Source organism: Sceloporus occidentalis, unplaced genomic scaffold (genome assembly GCF_023333645.1).
Source record: "Sceloporus occidentalis isolate IW3139 unplaced genomic scaffold, rSceOcc1.0.p SCAF_8, whole genome shotgun sequence".
Taxonomy (NCBI): Eukaryota; Metazoa; Chordata; class Lepidosauria; order Squamata; family Phrynosomatidae; genus Sceloporus; species Sceloporus occidentalis.
The window spans coordinates 42,614,376-42,632,250 of record NW_028316988.1 but is presented as its reverse complement, the minus strand read 5'-3'; the positions used below and the strand labels follow the sequence as shown (position 1 = coordinate 42,632,250).

At 47.5% G+C, this 17,875-nt stretch overlaps 2 protein-coding genes across 4 annotated transcripts in view; one reads left to right on the top strand and one right to left on the bottom strand.

Annotated features, from left to right (window-relative positions):
* Positions 1-426: 426 nt before the first annotated feature.
* On the top strand, positions 427-10,127 carry LOC149308766 (G protein-coupled receptor 12-like). Its single transcript, XM_089536425.1, has 2 exons — positions 427-636; positions 2,938-10,127. Exon 2 carries the CDS (start codon positions 2,941-2,943, stop codon positions 4,162-4,164), a length of 1,224 nt encoding a protein of 407 aa, XP_089392551.1. The 5' UTR covers positions 427-636; positions 2,938-2,940; the 3' UTR covers positions 4,165-10,127.
* A 2,391-nt stretch (positions 10,128-12,518) lies between these two features.
* LOC149308765 (actin-binding protein WASF3-like) overlaps positions 12,519-17,875 on the bottom strand; it is a 28,853-nt gene continuing 23,496 nt past the window's right edge. For all 3 annotated transcript variants that reach the window (XM_089536423.1, XM_089536422.1, XM_089536424.1), the window contains 2 exons: positions 17,086-17,468; positions 12,519-16,014 (listed from right to left, as the gene is read on the bottom strand). In XM_089536423.1, the coding sequence (XP_089392549.1) occupies positions 15,857-16,014; positions 17,086-17,468 (541 nt within the window). In that variant the 3' untranslated portion in view covers positions 12,519-15,856. The remainder of the gene's footprint in view (positions 16,015-17,085; positions 17,469-17,875) is intronic.

Below are 17,875 nucleotides of genomic sequence, written 5' to 3'. Positions count from 1 at the left end.
GAGAATAAAAAGAAAGATAATAATAAGAAGAGGAGGAAGGAGGGGAAGGAGGAGGAAAAGAGAGAAAGGCGTCGGGGGCGCGCCTGGGGAAGCTTATGAATGAAAGGCGTCGGGGGGGGCGCGCCTGGCTCTATGTTTCTCTTTTCCTTTCTTTCTTTCTTTCTTTCTTTCTTTCTTTCTTTCTTTCTTTCTTCCTGCGCTGCGCCTTTGAAGGAGGGGGTCCTGTGTGTTGCAAAGAGGGGTGTGTGTGTGGTGTGTGTTGTGTGAGTGTGAGGTTGTGGTCCTGGGGGCTCCTCTGATTCACAGCTTTGCAGCTGAGCCTGACTCCCCGAAGGAGGCAGCCAGGCACAAGGCAAGCTCTTTGACGTCAGAAAGAGGGGAGCAAGCAGCAGCCGAAGCCAGAGAGCAGCAGGAAGACTGGAGACTAGGAAGGGCATCCAGGGCAGCAGCAGCAGCAGCACCGCCACCAGCAGCAGCATCACCATCATTGATGAGTAGTGATTATTGATTAGTACTATCCTTATTGCCCTGCCATGCCTAGCCAAGGACAGGAGGCTTAGGCTTCCCAAGGAGAGGAGAAGGACGGGGGAAGAAGCCAAGGAAGAAGAGCCACATCTCTCCAGACATCTCACAAAGGTGAGTGGGGAAACGGGGGGAAGAGAAGGACACCCCAAAAGTCCTAATTGGGAGAAAACCCCCAGCAGCCCGACCCCACCTCCCTGCTCACCCCTCCCTCCCATCCTGCTCCCCCTACTTTTTGCCCCCTACTCCCCCTCTGCTCCCCCTCTCCTCACTTTCCCTGCTCCCCTTCTATTCCTGCCCCCTGATCCCCCTTCTCCCCCTCCTCTCCTCTCCTCTTCCTCCTCCCCCCTTTGCCCCCTTCCCTTCCCACCTGCACCATTCCCCCGCTCTCCCTGCACCTCCCCTCCCTACTCTCCTCTGCTCTTCCTCCTCGCCCCCTTTGCCCTCCCCCTGCTCCCCTCCCCTTACTCTTCCCCTCCTGCTCACCCTTCCCAGTCCCTGCTCCCCTCCCTCTCCTTTGCCTTCTTACTCTCCCCTGCTCTCCCTTCACCTCCTGCTCCCCTCCCCTTACTCTTCCCTGCTCCTCCGCCGCCACCCCCTTTGCCCTCTTAACATTCCCCTGCTCCCCTCCTCTTCCTCTCTTGCTCACCCTTCCCAGTTTCTGGTCCCCTCCCTCTCCTCCTCCCCTTTTGCCTTCTTACCCTCCCACCTGCACTATTCTCTTGCTCTCCCTTCACCTCTCCTCCTGCTCCCCTCCCCTTACTCTCCCCTGCTCCACCCCTTCCCCTCCCCTTCCCCTCCTGCTCCCCTCTCTCTCCACCCCCCTCTTCCATTGCCCTCCCCTGCCTGCTCCCCCACTCTGCCTCCCCTCCTCTGCCCCTCCCTCTCCCCTCCTTGCTCTCCCTTCCCCTCCCTCTCTTTTGCATAAGGAACCGCAGAGCCCTAGGAAGGCTTCCCGTCAGTGACGTCAGAGCCCCCCCACTCTGTTACCCCCCTCCCTCAAGCAATGAATGGCGGGTGTGTGGGAGGGGAGGGGAGGGGAGGGAGTGCATGGTTGTGTATTGCAGGGAGGCAATGAGAATGGGGGGGGGGGGGCTGTGTCACATCCTAGGGCAGAAGCAACTCTTTGCAATGGGGATGACAAATACACACACACACACACACGCCTCCACCTGCACTAGAAGTGGGTGCTCCCCCACTCTTTACAGGACCCCCCAAAAAAAGCACACTGGCAGCCCATCCCACCCTTCTCTCCTACCCCCCAAAATGGTTTGGGGGTGATTCCTCCTTCTTGAATTTATATTCATGGCAATTGCGGAGTCTGTGTCACCTCCATACACACATCCCTACATTTCAGTAAAGGTGGTGGTGGTGGGGGGGGGGGGCAAGAGAAAATGCCTCTGTGCCCCCCACCCCTTTTGGGGTCAAAGGATGATACGTTCCCTGGATGTTCTTCGCATGCAATTTGGAAGGCGCATGAAAGTGACTGGGTGACCTTGGGCAAGTCAGCCTTAGAGGATGGCAATGGCAAACCCCTTCTGGAGAAACTTGCCAAGAAACCCCCATGATAGGTTCACCTTAGGGCCTCCAGAAGTCCAAAAAGGCACACAACAACGACAAAGGTGAACCTATCATGGGGTTTTATCTGGTGGCTCTATGTCAGTCAAGGTCTGTTTCAACTCTTAATAGTGCCTTTAAGCCTGGCTTTGACCCGTATCCAAATAGGTCCATCACTTTGGATGACCACTTCTCAAACATGGAGTAGACTCCTTGCCAGACTGACATAAAAGCCATCTGCCCCGCTGCAGCCCTTGAAACTGCAGACTATCATCTGGAAAAGAGGACACCCATTCCCAGAGAAACAGATGTAGATACTGCCTTTGGAAAGAGAGGACACCTTGAAAAAGAGGACTGTTCTCCAAAGTGACAATTGGTTTCCCAGAAAAAGGGACCCCCCACCCTCACACCTTAGATGGATATCCATCTAGACTAGACTCTGCCTTTTCAAAGCAAGGCCACCTTAAAAAAAAGAGGACAGTTTTCTGGCAGCCCTTCAGAAAAGGGGACAACCCACTCATGCAAAAAAGGCACATCCATTTGGAATAGCTGCTGTCCTTTCAAAGAGAGGACACCTGGAGAAAGACAAATGTTTCATAGCAAACCCGCTGGCCAAGGACTGTCCTCCGGAAAAGAGGACACCCTGCCCACCCTCCTTCCTCCTGCCCCTCCCTAAACCAAACCCTAACTCTAACCCTAACCCTAACTCCAACTCTAAAACTAACCCTAACTCTAACTTTAATGTTAAATCTAACTCGAACCCTAACTCTAAACCAAACCCAAACTCTAATTCTAACTCTAACCATAACCCTAACTCTAACTCTAATCTTTGCTTTTTGCCCCCTCTCTCTCCCACAGGCCATGGAAGATCAGCTGCGGGAGCAGCAGCGCCACCTCCTGGTCCTCCTCAACGCCGCCTCTTCCTCTCGACCATTTGCCACCCTCTGGCCCCCCGCCAACACTTCGGCCACCGCTGCCACCGGGAGCCCCTCGGACCTTTCCCCAGCTGCCACCGCCACTGCCGGAGCCACGGTGGGAAGCGAAGAAGCAACGGGCGGCGGAAGTGGCAGCGGGAGTGGCGCGGGCAGTGGAAGTGGCGCAGGCAGTGGCGGGGGCAGTGGCAGTGGCGGTGGTGGTGGAGAGGTGGTGGCAGCGGCGGCGGCGGCAGCAGTAAATCCGTGGGATGTGGCCCTGTGTGCCACAGGGACGGCGATGGCTTGCGAGAATGCACTGGTTCTGGCCGTCCTCTTCTACACTCCCAGTCTGCGTGCACCTATGTTCCTCCTCATTGGCAGTCTGGCCTTGGCCGACTTGTTGGCTGGCGTGGGCCTAGTGGTCAACTTCAGTGTCCAGTACCTGGTGCAGCCACCCAGTGAGGCAGCCGCCCTCAGTGCTGCCGCCTTGCTCCTGATCGCCTTCTCAGCCTCAGCGGGCAGCCTCTTGGCCATCACCATTGACCGCTACCTGTCGCTCTACAACGCCCTGACCTACCACTCTGAGCGCACCCGGACCTTCACTGCAGCCAGCCTCCTGGCCCTCTGGCTCCTCTGCTTAGCCCTTGGCCTCCTCCCACTCCTGGGATGGAACTGCTTCCGACAGCCACCCGGCTTGGCTTGCAGTGTCCTGTGGCCTATCACCAAAGACAATGCCACCCTCCTGGCTGTCACCTTCCTCCTCCTGTTTGCTCTCATGCTCCAACTCTATGCCCAGATCTGCAAGATTGCCTGCCGCCATGCCCAGCAGATTGCTGTCCAGCATCAGTTCATTGCCTCAGCCCCTTCTTCTTCCTCTCCAGGTCCCCAGGCTGCGCCTTCAGGCCGAAAAGGCTTGACCACCCTCTCACTGGTATTAGGTACCTATGCCCTTTGCTGGATCCCCTTCGCCATTTACGCCCTGGTGGCCGATGCCACCTACCCCTCCATCTACACCTACGCCTTGGCCCTCCCGGCCGCTTGCAACTCCCTCATCAACCCAGTCATCTATGCCTTCAGGAATGCGGACATCCAGAAGTCCCTCTGGCTGGCCTGCTGTGGCTGCATATCCTCGGGCTTCACCTCTCGGCCCCGGACGTCCAGCGATGTATGAAGAGGTGGCCTAAAGATGGGTTTGGAGAGCTCTTCTTCCTCATCACTTACCCAGCAGGAGGAACCGGAGAGAAAAGGAGAAAAGGAGTGATGGGATGGGGGGACGTTTGGGAGAGAGAAAGAGGCTGGGGCCTTCCTTGCAGAAGAAGTGGACACTCATGGACACTTTAAATAAGAGTTATTTTCATACACAGGATGAATTTATTTTGGTAAAGCAGGAGTAAGTTGCTTCACTTTGGCCTTCCACCTGATGTCTGGTGACAGTGTTAGATGCAAGCCTAAGCAGGTCTGCTCTCAGTCCGATTTCTCATGCTGCAGGGTTACAACACTTTGATCTCACTTGAACTGCCATCATCATCATCATCATCATCATCATCATCATCATCATCATCAATTTCTAACCCACCTATTTCCCAATAATGGACCCAAAGCAAATCAGAAATTATTAAAATGGATGGAGGTTGACAATTATACTAAAAGATTGAGGAAACATATCCAAGCTAGCCATGTTGGCCATATAGCAAAGTATCCAAAATCCACAAAACAGCCACACCTGTATAGGGCCAACCACAATGCCCAAAGTATATGTTGCAAGCTTTCAACTTTTCAAAGCCCAATAAGTACATCACTGTTTTGTGGATTTTGGATGTCGTTGTACTTTTCTAAAATGCTGGTTTGAGAGTGAGAGCAATAGAGTGAGATATCAATGTGTGGGGTGAAAGAGAGTCCGCATGGTCCCCTTGGAATAGGATACCATAAGATTCTGTCTGGTTCCTTGATCCATCCTCTGGCCCTCAAAGAGATCCTTCATGTACTTTGGGAAGCAGGTTCCCAGAAAAGGGTTTGGATGACAGGAGAAGAAGGGACCATGTTGCGATTTGTTTTTCTGTTGGATGATTTTAGTGTGAGGGTGGTGGTTGGGTTAAGAATGGATCCTGTGAATTTAAGCCCAGATTTGTGTGTGTGTGTGTGTGTGGTGTTTTCCTTTCAGCAGTGGTTGTGAATCTGCTCTGGGGTTAAAGGAACAGCCCAAGTCCTATAACGCCAGTGGTCTGAGTGTCAGACTACGATTCTGGAGACCAGGGTTCGATTCCTGCTGGGCCACAAAAACCCACTGGGTGACTTTGGGCATGTCGCATGTCTCAGCCTCAGGGGAAGGCAATGGCAAATTGCCTCTGAATGTATCTCGCCATAGGTTCACCTTTGTTGTGATGGTGTGCCTTCAAGTCATTTCCAACTTATGGTGACCCTAAAGGTGAACCTATCATGGGGTTTTCTTGGCAAGGTTCTTCAGAGAAGGTTTGCCATTGCCATCCTCTGAGGCTGAGAGAGTGGGACTTGCCTAAGGTCACCCAATGGGTTTACATGACCCAGTCAGGATTCAAACCCTGGTCTCCAGAGTCATAGTCTAGTGTTCAAACCACTACACTAGGGTCGCCTTAGGGTTGCCAGAAGTCAGAAATGACTTGAAGGCACACAACACACACACCAAGTCCTATCCTCCAAGTAGGTCCCAAATCTTGACCATCCCCCATAAACTGCAAAGGAAAACTTGGGGTACATTACTCACCATTTCTCTAAACTGAGCATAGAGAGGGAAGAAAGGAGGGGTTGTGTGGAAAGAGCTGGAACTCAAATCCAGGCGCCTTAATGCAGGTTTCCCTTCAACTTGATCTTGAATGTTTAAAAGTGACAGGGGAAAACAATGCGCCAACCAGCGGCACAATAAACACACCGTTTGTGTGGAATATCCCCAAGGGAAAATGTGGGTGGTTCCATTTGGACATCCCTTTTTATTCTAATCTAGTTTGGCTCTGTTACGCAATAGCAACCACTGCTATCATTTAAAAAGAGAGAAAGCAGAAACCAAAATGTCAGGGGATGAGTTGAATCTGCTCATTGGCTTCTCATTTCAGGAGCTGTTCAACCCCACAAAGGCTGGACAGCTCCCCGGAAGCCATTTGTGAGTAGTACGCAAGGGTGCCCTAGACTTACTCATCCGTAGCTGATTCATATTTACAATTACTAGTTAGTCATGATTGTGACACTACTCCCAGGATTGTACCTAATTTACTACTTTAAATCCCAACCTACTTTACTACTTTATTGGCTGCATGGAGAGAAAAAAGGTCCATTCTGCCAGCTATCAGATTGAGACTGAGAGTGAGATTAATAAAGGATCTAGCTTTATGGGTGAAATTAAAAGGTGAGGACAAGCATACACCAAGCAGTTTTTTATGAAGGTCGGAGTATTCCTCCTCCCATAAGATACATCATTATGTCATGTCCTTATCTGTGCATTATCTGAGCTCCTACGTCAGAGGCAATGATGTGCAACTCTATGACAATGCTGCCACATCAGTGATATGATACAAAACCATGCTAGTGAACTGTGAGGATGGGACACCGCACACAAGATGTCCTGATGAACAATGGAAGTTCCCATTGCACATTTGAGCATGTTGTGCATTGTGGCCATGGTGTTGTGTTGGGACTTGTGCATTGGCACACGTTGTGTTTCAGCATAGCTTGTGCGATGGTCACAAAGTTGGCTCTATTTGCAGAATGGTCCCAATGGCGTAGCTGCATCTCCCCTCTCCTCCTGAGAATACAAATATTGTGCAGTGATGCAATTCAACTTTATGCAACTGTAAGCCAGTTTACAATGACGTCACTTCCCAAAAGGATAGTCAGGCGATGTCTTTATATGCAGACCTTTCGCCTCTTGCATTTGAGTAAAGGCAAAATCCCCTGCGGTTCTTATGAAGAATGTAATGCTAACATCAGACCACATTTGCCCCGACTATAAGTAATTTTGGCAATCCTTTCTGGGGTAAGAGCCTTGTCATGCTCTCACAGCAAAGCCGACAATGAGTCTTGTACCGCCTTGAAGACTGATGGGTTTTATTTGACATCAGCTTTGATCAATAGCAGTGAGACTTAAATGCTTAAGTCAAATGAAACAGTTTGGTCTTTAATATGCCACAAAACTCTCCATTATGTTTGACGCTTGAGAACTTACCCGATTTGCATTTTTGTGTTTACAGGCATATTAAAAAGACAACCTTGGGGAGCCTAACCCAATGTGAAAGCTGTCACAAATGTGGGGATTTGTAACTTTGCAACATGGTCACACAGTGCAGTTCCGCCTGTACACTGGTGTTTCTCTTCTAGTTAAGCATCACAAGAAAGTGCATGCAGCAGATGTGGTTGGGTTGCGTAGGCGTCCCTCTGTGAGGGATCATGCTGCAAAAAGGCTGTGTGCACATTTTTGTAGCTGATTCTTAAAAGCAATGTGTTACATAACATGCCTCTGTCCATTTATGGTTGCTTCCTCCTTACGAAGGGAAACGGCTTGTTGCAGGTAGCTTGGTTCTGGTTTGATTCATAGTTCCAGAAGAGAAATAAGGGCATAAGAAGTTGTCGCTCGAACCTAAGACCCGTCCAGAGGACTGGCATGTCCATTTATGGCCATCAGTGGTTCGGAGACCTGGATTGGGAATCCCACGTCAGGGATTGGTGAATCCACCATGAACTTGAAAGGTCCTCCTAACCCAACATGCTCTCCATGTAAAAGCTAGTCTGTTGACTCTGGGAAGCCCACCTCCATTTTGTGCTCCTTGCAAGCTGATCTCTGATATGGGAGACGATAAATCGCTATCCAAACTGGTTCATCATTGACGCCCTCTTTGTCCATGGATTTATCCAACCCCTTTGTAAAGCCCTCCTAGATGGCAGCCTTCTCTGCATCAAGTGGCCATGAGTACTACAGTTTAACCCCATGTATTATGTGAAGGAGGGCATGCAGTTTTGTTGCGCCTTTCTTTACCAGGAAATGTAGTCCGTTGTTGGGTTACTCCTTCCAAACTCTGCATCACTGTTGCCTAGATGTTTGCAAGTGGAGCCATGTCCTTCCCTTAAAAAGTTCACTTCCATGTCCAAGACAAGAAGACCGGTCAAGGCAGCATGCGTCGCCATAGCCTGACCCACAGCGGCTAGTCACTTGCCATCTCTATGGATCTGTGTCATCGATGCTCTGCCTATGCTTCCATTAATGTAACAAAAAAAATTGTTCTTTTTTTCAATGTTATCACTGAAGAGTGTGCAACAACTTGTTTGCTTGAACCATGTGGTACAGTACATGTGGTTAGTAATGTAGTGTGTGTTTTTTAAAACTCCATATTGGAGTAATGCCTTTGTTACCCCAGCCTAAATAACCCCAAAGCACAACATTGCATGCCAGCTTTCAGAACCAACAGATCTCTTTGTCAGGCAAAGTGTGATGATAGGCAAGGAGTGCGCAGGAACACTGGCGCAGGAGAAGAGAACCGCATGTTTTCCACAGGCAGGACCTGTGACAGCTCTCCTGATATTGCTGAACTGCAGCTGCCTTTGCTAGTGTCACCAATGGTGAAGGATGATGGGAGTTGCAGTCTTACAGAAATCTTCAGGGGTGCAAGTTGTACCTCCCTCCATGTTTTCCATGGTCTCATGGTTTCTCGATTGAGAAGCCATGAAGGATTGAGGGGTCCTTGTCAGTGGAAGCAGGAGACTCTATGCCAGCTTTTGGTCTGAACTTTAAAGGAGATATCCAAAATGCTGAAACTTAACTCAAGGTAGTTTTAGTGGGTTTTTCAGGCTATGTGGCCATCCATGTTCTAGGACAGTTTCTTCCTGATGTTTTGCCAGCATCTGTGGCTGCCATCTTCAGAGAATGTAAAATGATGCCTAGTAAAATGATGCATCCTCTGAAGATGCCAAAGCCACAGATGCTGGTTAAATGTCAAAAAGAAACTCTTCTAGAATATGGCTGAAAAACCCACAAAAACTATGGATACCGGTCATGAAAGCTTTCGACTAACTCAAGTAGCATCAGCATCCTGGAGCAATCTTTTGAAATTTAGGCTAAAGCATGGCATGAATTTTTTTGTCCCACTGGCATGGAAGGCACCAAGCATGAATGCTCGGTAAGAGGGCCGTTGTCCGACACACACGTTTTCCTCCTCGAATAAAAATGCACATATTGATCCTCCTTGGGAGGGAGAAATGTCGAGCTACCATTCCATTTTGGGCAAACCAAACCTCTGCAATGCACTTTATGGACTTGCGGAAGAGGGGCAGAGGGGACCACAAACTCCAATGCTGTGAATTGCACTGTATTGCTCTGGTTGTATAATATTATACATTCATCTGTGAAGAGTACTTTATTTTTTATTACTGTACATAAAACAACAAAAATATATGTTTGTGATTGGTCGAGATAAGATTCAGAATTATTTTCGAGAGATTTTAGGGGGGAAAAGAGATGTTCTGTTCTGGGGCGTTTGTTCCCCCCCCAGGTTTATGTGCCAAAATTGTTGTCGCTTCTCTCCTTCTTTGGATAAACAATTGCTGACAAAAACAATGGTCTCGCGCTTCGATTTCTGTCCTGCGTCACACACCTATGGATCATTCGACACCACACAACTCTGCACCGCATCCATCCTCTATACACAACCCCTTTCAGGAGCATCTGCTGGGTTTGCATGCTGGGAGTTGCAGTCCAACAATAATATCGAGAGGGCTATGTGATTCTCAGTTGGGTTACAATATGTGCTTTGAGCCTGTAAACCACTTTGAGCCCCAATTTGGGGGGAAAGTGGGATACAAATAAATATAGGATCATGACTCTGAATTTAGGATATCATATTCATCGTTCCAAACCCTTAGAAAGAAAGGGAGGGGAAACAGGAACCACAAAACCAGAAATCCTCTTAAAATCTTTATTTTTCTTTCTTTCTTTTTAATTATTATTACCAACATGCATAAAGTGTCAAAAGTTCAGGTTTATGTTGTACAACATTATCTGGAAAGAAATGAAATAAAAAGAACCATAATTGAGTACTAGCAGGACTTCTTCTTTTTCCCTTTTCCATCCTCCAAATCCTGTATTCCTCTAGAGCAGGGATGTAAAGCGTATGAGAAAATAGTTGGACTGGTCAAAAATGGTGTTTCTCAAGCGTCGCCAAACCCCACGTTTTGGATGGAGGGGGTCACAGTTGAGACTTAATCTGTGCAAAATCCGCACACGGGTTTGTTTGAACAGAAAAACAGCAGAAGAATATCTTCTGTGCCAGAAACGCTGGAAGGAGGCTAGTCATGTCTTCCAGAACTCCATAATTCAATGCAAATGGATGGACTTTCAGGTAGGTTTCAAGGGTCAGATGAAGAGATGGAATGGAGCGATGCTATTCTAGCTGCACCTCCAAAGCAGGGTCTCATTTTTTTCTGTGCAAAAAGACCCTCATGTGAAAATTGTGCAGAATAAATCCAGAACTGCGAATGGCACAGACTTCTCAACTATTTTCTCACATGCCAGGAAGAAAACGGTTTCAACGACACATCGGTGAAGTGTCACAGCCCTGCTCTGGAGGTTGGAAAGAAACGACCAAGTTTCGCTTGCAACCTTGGCGGTTCGGTCCTCTCCTGTCAGCATGGAGCCAAGCAGAACCCCAGAAGACCGGGAACACTTGTTTTTACAAATAGCAAATTCTGTAAACCGTAGATAGATAACAAGTAGCAAACATTTACTGATCTACTCACTAAATGCACGCTGTTGAAAAGAACACCCCATTAGGCAGCGAAGAGTTTCCACCTGGCATTACTGATGCTCCATCAGCGCAATACAAGAATGGGAAGCAATGACACGAATCCTTTGACGCATGTGCTTCTCACGTCGGATAGAGCCTCCTTTCTCTTGTTAGTCACTCCTTTTTATTATTATTTCTGAACAGAAACCAAAATATTCTTTTTCCTTAAAAAATACTCATCTGAACAAAGTTTTATTTTATCTCCTCTTTTTATAATAAACCATGATATGAGCCAAAGGAACACCAAACAACGTAAAGGCTAAACATCACGTGCTTTGCTTGGTACGATGCCATGTTTCAATAACCCAGAGGGAGCATAGGAATTAGGAATCATGAAAGCTAAATGGAGCTTACCTATTCAGGGGCAGTTTACCTCTGAATAGGAGGTTTACGTTGGAATGTATGGCAGGGGAGGCATTTCCCTGACTTGGCGACTTCTCTAGAGGTGTTCAGGCGGCTGATGTTGGCAAGAGAAAGCAATTGGGGCAGGGAACGCCTTCCCTTCCAGAAGTGGGACTCTAACTCCCATCTGTCCTAGCCAGCATGGCCAATGGTCAAGGGTGATGGAGAGTGTGGTCCAACCACATATGAAGGTCCATGGCTTCTCTCAGCCCTACATGGAGTGGGCGATCTCAAGGTTCTTTCTACGTTGAGTATTTACACAACGCAGCTAAAAACTGCAATCTGTGGCCTTCCTTGGATAAGGTGCAAGCAGCATACTTTTATTTTTGACCGCTTGTTGTGTTTATATGTCACCGTTCCTTCAATGAAGGTGGTGTATATGGCTTCCCCCCATGGAACAAGCAGACTTCAGGCTTGCAAGACTTGCTTTCCTTTTGACTATGGGCCTGAACAGACAGGCCAAAATAAGGCTGCTTTGGGCCACTTTTTGGAGATATGCTATTTAAATGACACACGCATCTTAAGACACCAGAAGCTGCACCAAAGCTGCGCTCCAGTCCTTAGGACCGGAATGCGACCTTGGCGCAGCTTCTGGCCTCTCAGGACGCATGCAGCATTTAAACAGCATACCTCCAAAGTGACCTGAAGCAGCTTTATTTTTCCTTTCTGTTTGGTCCCTATGTCCCTGAGGTCCACCAGCCAAAGCCAAGTGCAAAATGTTGAGACTCTGGCTGGCAGGCAAATGCGAGGAATTAAGGAACATAGTGTCTCCAACCGGAGGCTTAGACCAAGATTGGGGAGAGAGTCAGCATGCGAACCAAGCTCACAAAGTCCTTTGGTGCAAAAACCCGCGCCTGAGTTCTCTCTCCAGCAGCTTCCATGTCAGTGGAATAGTGATTCCTTCCCAGGCTTTTATCTGAGCTCCGACCCTATTCTCCTAAAACTGGATCTCAAAGGCAGTAACTTTTTGTCATGCTAGTGGGATTTAAATTTTATTTCCTGCATCTAATCTCCCAGAAGGAGAAGGTATTCACCTGCATGAATACCCTTCCAAGACCATCTCAGCTGAGGACAACAACCACAACATCTTGACCAAATGCAAAGCTATGACTAACACTCTTTCATTCTCCTGCATGATTTTTAACCCTTTTTGCCTGATGAAGCAGCCAGCGGAGCTTCAAAAGCTTGTGATGTGTATAAAGTGCATTTTGGTTGTCTCAATAAAGGGGCCACTGTTTTGCAGATTTCGGATGATACTGTAGTTTTCTATATGGCAATTATGCCATTACATTTTCAGAAACTAACTGGGGCAGGCTTTTAATGCCGTTTGTAAGATTTGTATATGACCTTTCAATGCATTTTAATCTTTCTAATGTTTAAGGTTTTATCTTTATAAATGGCTTAATTATTATTATTATTTTGAATAACTTTTATGGCTATACTTTTATCGAAGCTTTTATATAATTTTTATTCTATGTATTTCTTTAAAAAATAGGATGTCAGCTGCCTTGAGTCCCATTATTGGGAGAAAGGCAGGATATAAGTTAATAAAAATAAATAAATAGATTAAATAAATAATTGCATAAATAATACTGTAGGGCCCATGCTATCTTGAGGGATTCAGGAGCTGTAGCCTCAAAAAAAGGAAGGCCGAGATCCTACGACGAGGAGATGGAGAGTAACTTTACACCACAGTTGCAGAAAGCCACCTGGTTAGTGCACAAAGATCATGCGGAATCAAGTGTGCAACCAGGCAAAATGAACACAAACACACACACTATGCACAACTATGTACCACCACGGTGCAACTTTGCTTTTGCAACCCTTGAACTTAATGCAGCCATTCTTCATTGTACCATTTCTAGAGGGGGGATTTACGCATGTGTTGGTTTGTGGTCAACTGTTTTTATGTTCCAGCTGGCGGAGGATTGTCCTTTAAAAAGAAAAAGGCACCTGCCAGGTAAGGCAACTTGCTAAGCCAAAGAGTTTGGATGCAAGACACTGGCATGCTCTCGCTATGGTTGGATTAATGTTCCCTCATTCCTACAGAACCCCGAATTCTCTCTCATAATTGGAAGGATACTAAAGAGTGATAGACACTAGGAGTCAATGGGATGAACCCCATGCATTTGGAACTAACAGCCCTGTGAATCGGTTCCCTGGTTCTTCATAGGGGCATCCCAAGGCATTTCTCCATCTGAAGACAAAATGATGCCTGCCTCCAATTTGCCAGTCTGCATCCAGAAGGCTGCTGGACTGGAAGGTGGGTCTTACTTCAACACTGGCAGTGTCCACAACACCAGATTCATTTGTATCGGGACCCTGGGACACATTGTGTATACATCCCACAACATTGGAGAGTTCATGAGAACCACTAAGAGTCAGGGGTTTTCCCAGCAAGCAATGGATCTCTAACTAGACAGACACAAATCCTCTTTGCATATCCTCCCACCTGGAGGCCTCACCATTCAGCAACAGAACAATACATAGATTTACATGGAAATCATTTTCAACCAACAGTATGTATACCCCACTCTCTTCCATGCCAGCATTCTCTGAAGGTGCCAGCCACAGATGCTGTTGAAACATCAGCAATAAACTATTCCAGAAAATGGCCACACAACCCCAAAAGCCCACAAAAACTTTGGATGCAGACCATGAAAGCCTTCGACTTCACAACTAAGAGTCCGCCACTACTGCCTCCCAACATGCGGCGCCTGAGGCCACTGTACCTTACAATAGGGCCGGTCCTGAAAAGGCTTGTCACTTCCATTTGTAAGTGTAAGGAGCTAGGGAAGACTCTAGGAAATGGTAAATCTAACCAGATACCAACGCCTTTGCATCCTTCCAGGCTCAAACACTTTCGCAGGAACATCGCTGCAAATGCAACCGAAAAGGAATCATTCGCCCACCGACCCCAACACAGGTCTTCTTATTGCACCTCGTGTTTTCTTCTCTGACTTCCACTTTTCTTATCTGACTTCCACCCAGGACTAGTGACTGTTTGATTCTATTTGGAGGACAACATACAGCACAGAGGAAGGTGAGTAGGGAAACGGTGTGGGAACCGGAGAACTAAAAGTTGTCTAAAGTGCAGTGCAGGTTCTGTGATCTTTTGCTTTTGTACACTGTGAATTGTGAAACTATCTTTGTTTCAACTGCTGTGAGCTGACTTGAGTTCCATACAGGGAGAAGGAAGCAGAATAATAATAATAATAATAATAATAATAATAATAATAATAATAATAATAATGGCCAGTATTCTGTATCAGCTGCTGCAGTGGGCCCTAAGTATCTGCTGGGGTTTGGTTCCAGGACCAAAATCTGTGGATGCTCCTTTCTATTCTTCCGGAGGCAGATGCAGATCCCCTTTTCCTGCCAGGCCTTTGAGAGCAGATTGCTCAGGGAGAAAGGGCCTTTCCTAACGTCCTGCACTGTTTACATCTACTGTTTTTCTTTTTCACCGTCACACTTTTAACCTCTTTTAATTCTATTGATACATTTTAATATATTTTTTAAAAAATATTTTATATTTTATGGCTGGCGTTCTCTTTGGGACTTACTTCTTCGTAAATGGCCTTACGTCCATCCAAAAATGGAACTGAGTAGTTCCACCATGTACCTTAAGGGCAGCTGTGATGTTATAATATTTGGGCATCGGTTATGCCATGATAGAGTGATTGATGCACCATGAACCAATGCTCAATGGGCACTGATGGGCATTGGGGTGCTCTCCAATGCACATCTGGATACCAGCTAGGAAGTGCCAGAGAACAACAGGAATGCCTAGTGCACATAAGAAGTGAATGACAGGCATCAGAAATATCTGATGCACATAAGAATGACCGATGAACATCAGAAATGCACAATGCACATAGGAATTGTGTGATGCATATCAGAAATGCCTGATGCATATAAGAAAGTGTGTGATGCACATCACAAATGCCTAATGCACATAGGAAGTGCCCAAAGAGCATCAGAAATGTCTGATGCACATTGGAACAATCTGAAAACTATCTGAAATTTTGCATGATGTGATTGACTCTATCTGTATTAAAATTTATCAGCCACCTTGAGTCCAGGACTGGGGGAAAAGGTGAGATGATAACAATAAGATTTACTTTGGTGTTGACTCCTCAGCCAACAATTGATTCAGTGGGTCTACTCTAGTTAGGACTAACCCACAGGATTCGGCCCCTTATCTCACGCCACCATAAACCTCCATTTACAATGGACCCCGAGGCTAGGCATTGGGTTATGCTTTCCTAGCACTGCTCAAAGCTTCTAAAGTCCTTTTCACACCCAGAAGTGGGTGAGGAATAAACATATTCGGTAGGCAGCTGGGTTTTTTGCGCCCCCCCCCCCCCAATTTTTCTTTTTCTGAAAGACAAGAGTCACTAATGCACGCTTGCCCACAAAGAGGCCACTTGGAAATATGTTCAACGATGCAACATGGCACAAAAGCAAAGCTCCTGAACGCAAGACGCTGCTGCAACCAGCAACGGCTAGAAAATACCTGCAGGGATCGGCCACTAACCCACCCCCCAACACACACACACACACACACACACACACACACACCTGACCGGGGAAAAGTGGCCAGAAGGATTGGGGGGACCTCTCCCCACCTGACCCCACCATGGCCACGCTCTTCCGCCTTTCTCAATCCGACCACTCGTTCTCATCCAGCTCCGAGTCGTCGTCCGACTCGCTGTACTCGACGGCGATCCTGCGGGAGAGGATCGTGGCCACGTCGTTGCCCACCGGCTCCTTCTTGGCCTCTTGCTCCCACTGCTCCTGAACTTTCCGGAGCTGGATTCCTGCATTTGCAAAGAAAGAAAACGTCTTAGAGCCAGTCCTTCTCAAACACAGACAAAGGGTTCCTCTACACTGTAGAACTAATGCAGTTTGACATCACTTCAACTGCCATGGCTCCCTCCTCTGTAATCCTGGGATTTGTAGTTCTGGGAGGCACCACCAGTCATTGGCAGAGAGGATCAAAGACCTTGCAAAAGTACAAATCCCAGGATTACAGAGGATGGAGCTACAGCACTTAAAGTGGTGTCAAATCGCATTAGTGTAGATCCACCCGAAGTAGGAGGATAATACTGGTTGTTAGGTTTTTTCTCTCTACCTTACTCAAGTATGTTGAATATTACTAAAGTCCAAAGTATATTACACAAGAATATTACAAAACTGCACATTGCAAATGAAAATGAGAAGGTAGTTTAAGTCCTGGCATGATTTACGTCGGAGTGCATGTCTAAACAATGGGGAACTCAAAGGCCAAAGGATAAGGAGGCCCAACTGTACTATGTTTTCTCGAGGAATCTCTAGGTCCTCCAGCCCAACTCTGGGGTCAACATCTGCTGGAAGCTGACCACAGAATTGTGCCAAAGGACCTACAAATGCCTAGTGAATTCTTCTCTCTAGGAATCTCTAGGTCCTCCAGCGCAACGTTTGGTGAAAGTTGGCCACAGAGTCACACTGGAGGACCTATATTAATAACATCTGTGAATAACCAAATCTGCAAAAGTCAAAGCTGCAAATGTGGAGGAACGAGTGTGTGTGCGTATATAAAAATAATGAAACTTGAGTATTGATGGATTTTGGTATCTATGGGAGGTCCTGGAACCAAACCCCAGTGGATTTTTTTTAATTTTTATTTACTCCTAATTTTACCGACTTTGTACAGCGCTGTGTATAATTACAGCGCTATAGAAATAAAGTTTAATAATAATAATAAAATAATGGATACCAAGTGCCCACTGTAATCAAATCCAAAAATAATTAAAGCTGCAAATGCAAAAGGCCCACTGTAAATAAATACATCGTGCTATTTGATGGCACTGGTGATCACCGCTGGTCAAAAAGCTGATGTAGATACTTACCCCGGCGGATTGCAGCCAAGAGGTCGCTTCTGGCATCGCTCATTGGGATCAGGGAGATCTGCTGCTTGCGGGGTTCGACCGTCAGGGCCGGGGGCGAGGCAGAGTGAGCGGGCGAAGCGGTCACAGTTGGGGGGCCAGGGGGCGGGGGCGGTGGGGCAACAGGAGGCCCCATGGGGCCAGTCTGAGGGGGAGAAGCGGAGTAGGGGCAAGGTGGAGCCGGAGGCGGGGAGGGGGCATAGGCAGCATGAGCGGCAGAGGCGGCCGTAGTGGCCGGAGGGGCCGATATGGGGCTGTCGAAGGCCGTTTGTGCCGAGGGGATGACGGGAGGAGGTGGCGGAGGAGCAGGGGGCACAAAGTATTCGGCCATCTGCACCTGTTGGGGGCTGGAAAGAGAAAGGAGAAAGAGGCCACTTGAATACTGGCGGAAATAAAATGAGTATTTCTCTAAAAGGTCATCCCCTTGACCCTTGTCCCTCTTGGTCAACTGCGTCACCCTGACCCTCTTCGAAGCTCGCCAAACTCGACAACTGTTTTTGTGCTGCTTTTAGGAGTCAAGAGCATCACCAGAACTAACCCTGTGGTATTCAAATCGGATGGGCAAAGAGGGCAGCCAACCCTCCGACCGAAACATTGAAATTTTCATTGGTTGGGCAACTGACGCCGAATAATTCAAAAGTATACCTAGCAGCAGGGAGGGATGGCCTAGGAATACCGACAAATAAAGGATGAAAGACTACTTGGATCCTCTTCACACAAACGTATTCTTCTTAACAAATAAAACAAACCACAA